Below are 975 nucleotides of genomic sequence, written 5' to 3'. Positions count from 1 at the left end.
CAGACACCCTGATCTTCTACTGGCCATCTACTGGCTTGGTCAGAAGATTGAAGGTCATCCACCTTGTCCCTTGCCAAAGTCCTGACTATCATCTAAAGCAGTAGTTTCTGTTTCAAGTCTTCCAGGTGACTCAGCCAGGGGTCAAGTCCATTCGGTCCTCTCTTGGAACCCTGTAGTTAGAGGAGGGTAACTTCACCCTCTCAGGAGCTCAGGGAGAAACTGGATCCTCGGCCCCAGAGCCCAAAGAAGGGGAAGACCTTTTGAGTGAAGGAGGCAGTGAAGGTGTAGATGGGTTCCTGGGTGACAGCGTTGGCAAAGGTCACCCAGCCCACCTCATAGTCAAGAGACACCCTCACTTGCCTGGGCTGCTCTTTCAGGGCCAGCCGCGTGGGGAAGGAGCCCAGGGCGGAAACGAAGCCCCAAGCCAGCCTCACGGCCCACACGCCCTCCTCTGGCCGCAGCCGAAGTTCCCCCTTCCGCTGCACATCCTCACTGACCACACCCACGGTGCAGCTGCCCCCGTGGGCCAAGTCTACACTCACCACCCACGTGTGTCTTCCCCCTGTGAAGCCACCGTGGGCCAGGACACAGGTGGCCCGGTCAAAACGTTGAGGGTTGTCTGGCGAGTTCTGCCATTTGTAGGAGAACCGAGCCCCCTTGTGGTCCTCAGACAAGAGGAGCTTGGGGTGGGAAGTCTCGGGGTCTAGAGAGATGTGAGCTGTGGGGAAAATCAAAGGGGACACATATGTCAGCAGGCATGTTATCCCTTTCAAGAAAGGCCTAAAAAGTCCCCTTGGCGGCCACCTGTGAGTGTTATTACCATCAACGTGTATAGTTAGTGTCTACGCGGACCAGCACCTGTGAACTTGTTTGAACTAGATTTTCAGGCTTCACCCCAGACCACCTGAAACGGAGCCTGTATTTTAAACAAGATCCACAGGTGACTGGTGCACTGTTAAAGCCTGCAAAGCCTGG

General features: G+C 55.5%; 1 protein-coding gene across 1 annotated transcript in view; it reads right to left on the bottom strand.

The window, feature by feature from the left end:
* Positions 1 to 15: 15 nt before the first annotated feature.
* The window catches only part of TRIM10 (tripartite motif containing 10), an 8,574-nt gene continuing 7,614 nt past the window's right edge, over positions 16 to 975 (bottom strand). Inside the window, exon 7 of the mRNA XM_019632782.1 lies at positions 16 to 718. Coding sequence (XP_019488327.1) covers positions 201 to 718 — 518 coding nt within the window. The 3' untranslated portion in view covers positions 16 to 200. The remainder of the gene's footprint in view (positions 719 to 975) is intronic.

Source organism: Hipposideros armiger, unplaced genomic scaffold, assembly GCF_001890085.2.
Source record: "Hipposideros armiger isolate ML-2016 unplaced genomic scaffold, ASM189008v1 scaffold_1173, whole genome shotgun sequence".
NCBI classification, from domain to species: domain Eukaryota; kingdom Metazoa; phylum Chordata; class Mammalia; order Chiroptera; family Hipposideridae; genus Hipposideros; species Hipposideros armiger.
The sequence above is the reverse complement of the archived record's forward strand: the minus strand, read 5'-3'. Positions and strand labels throughout refer to the sequence as shown.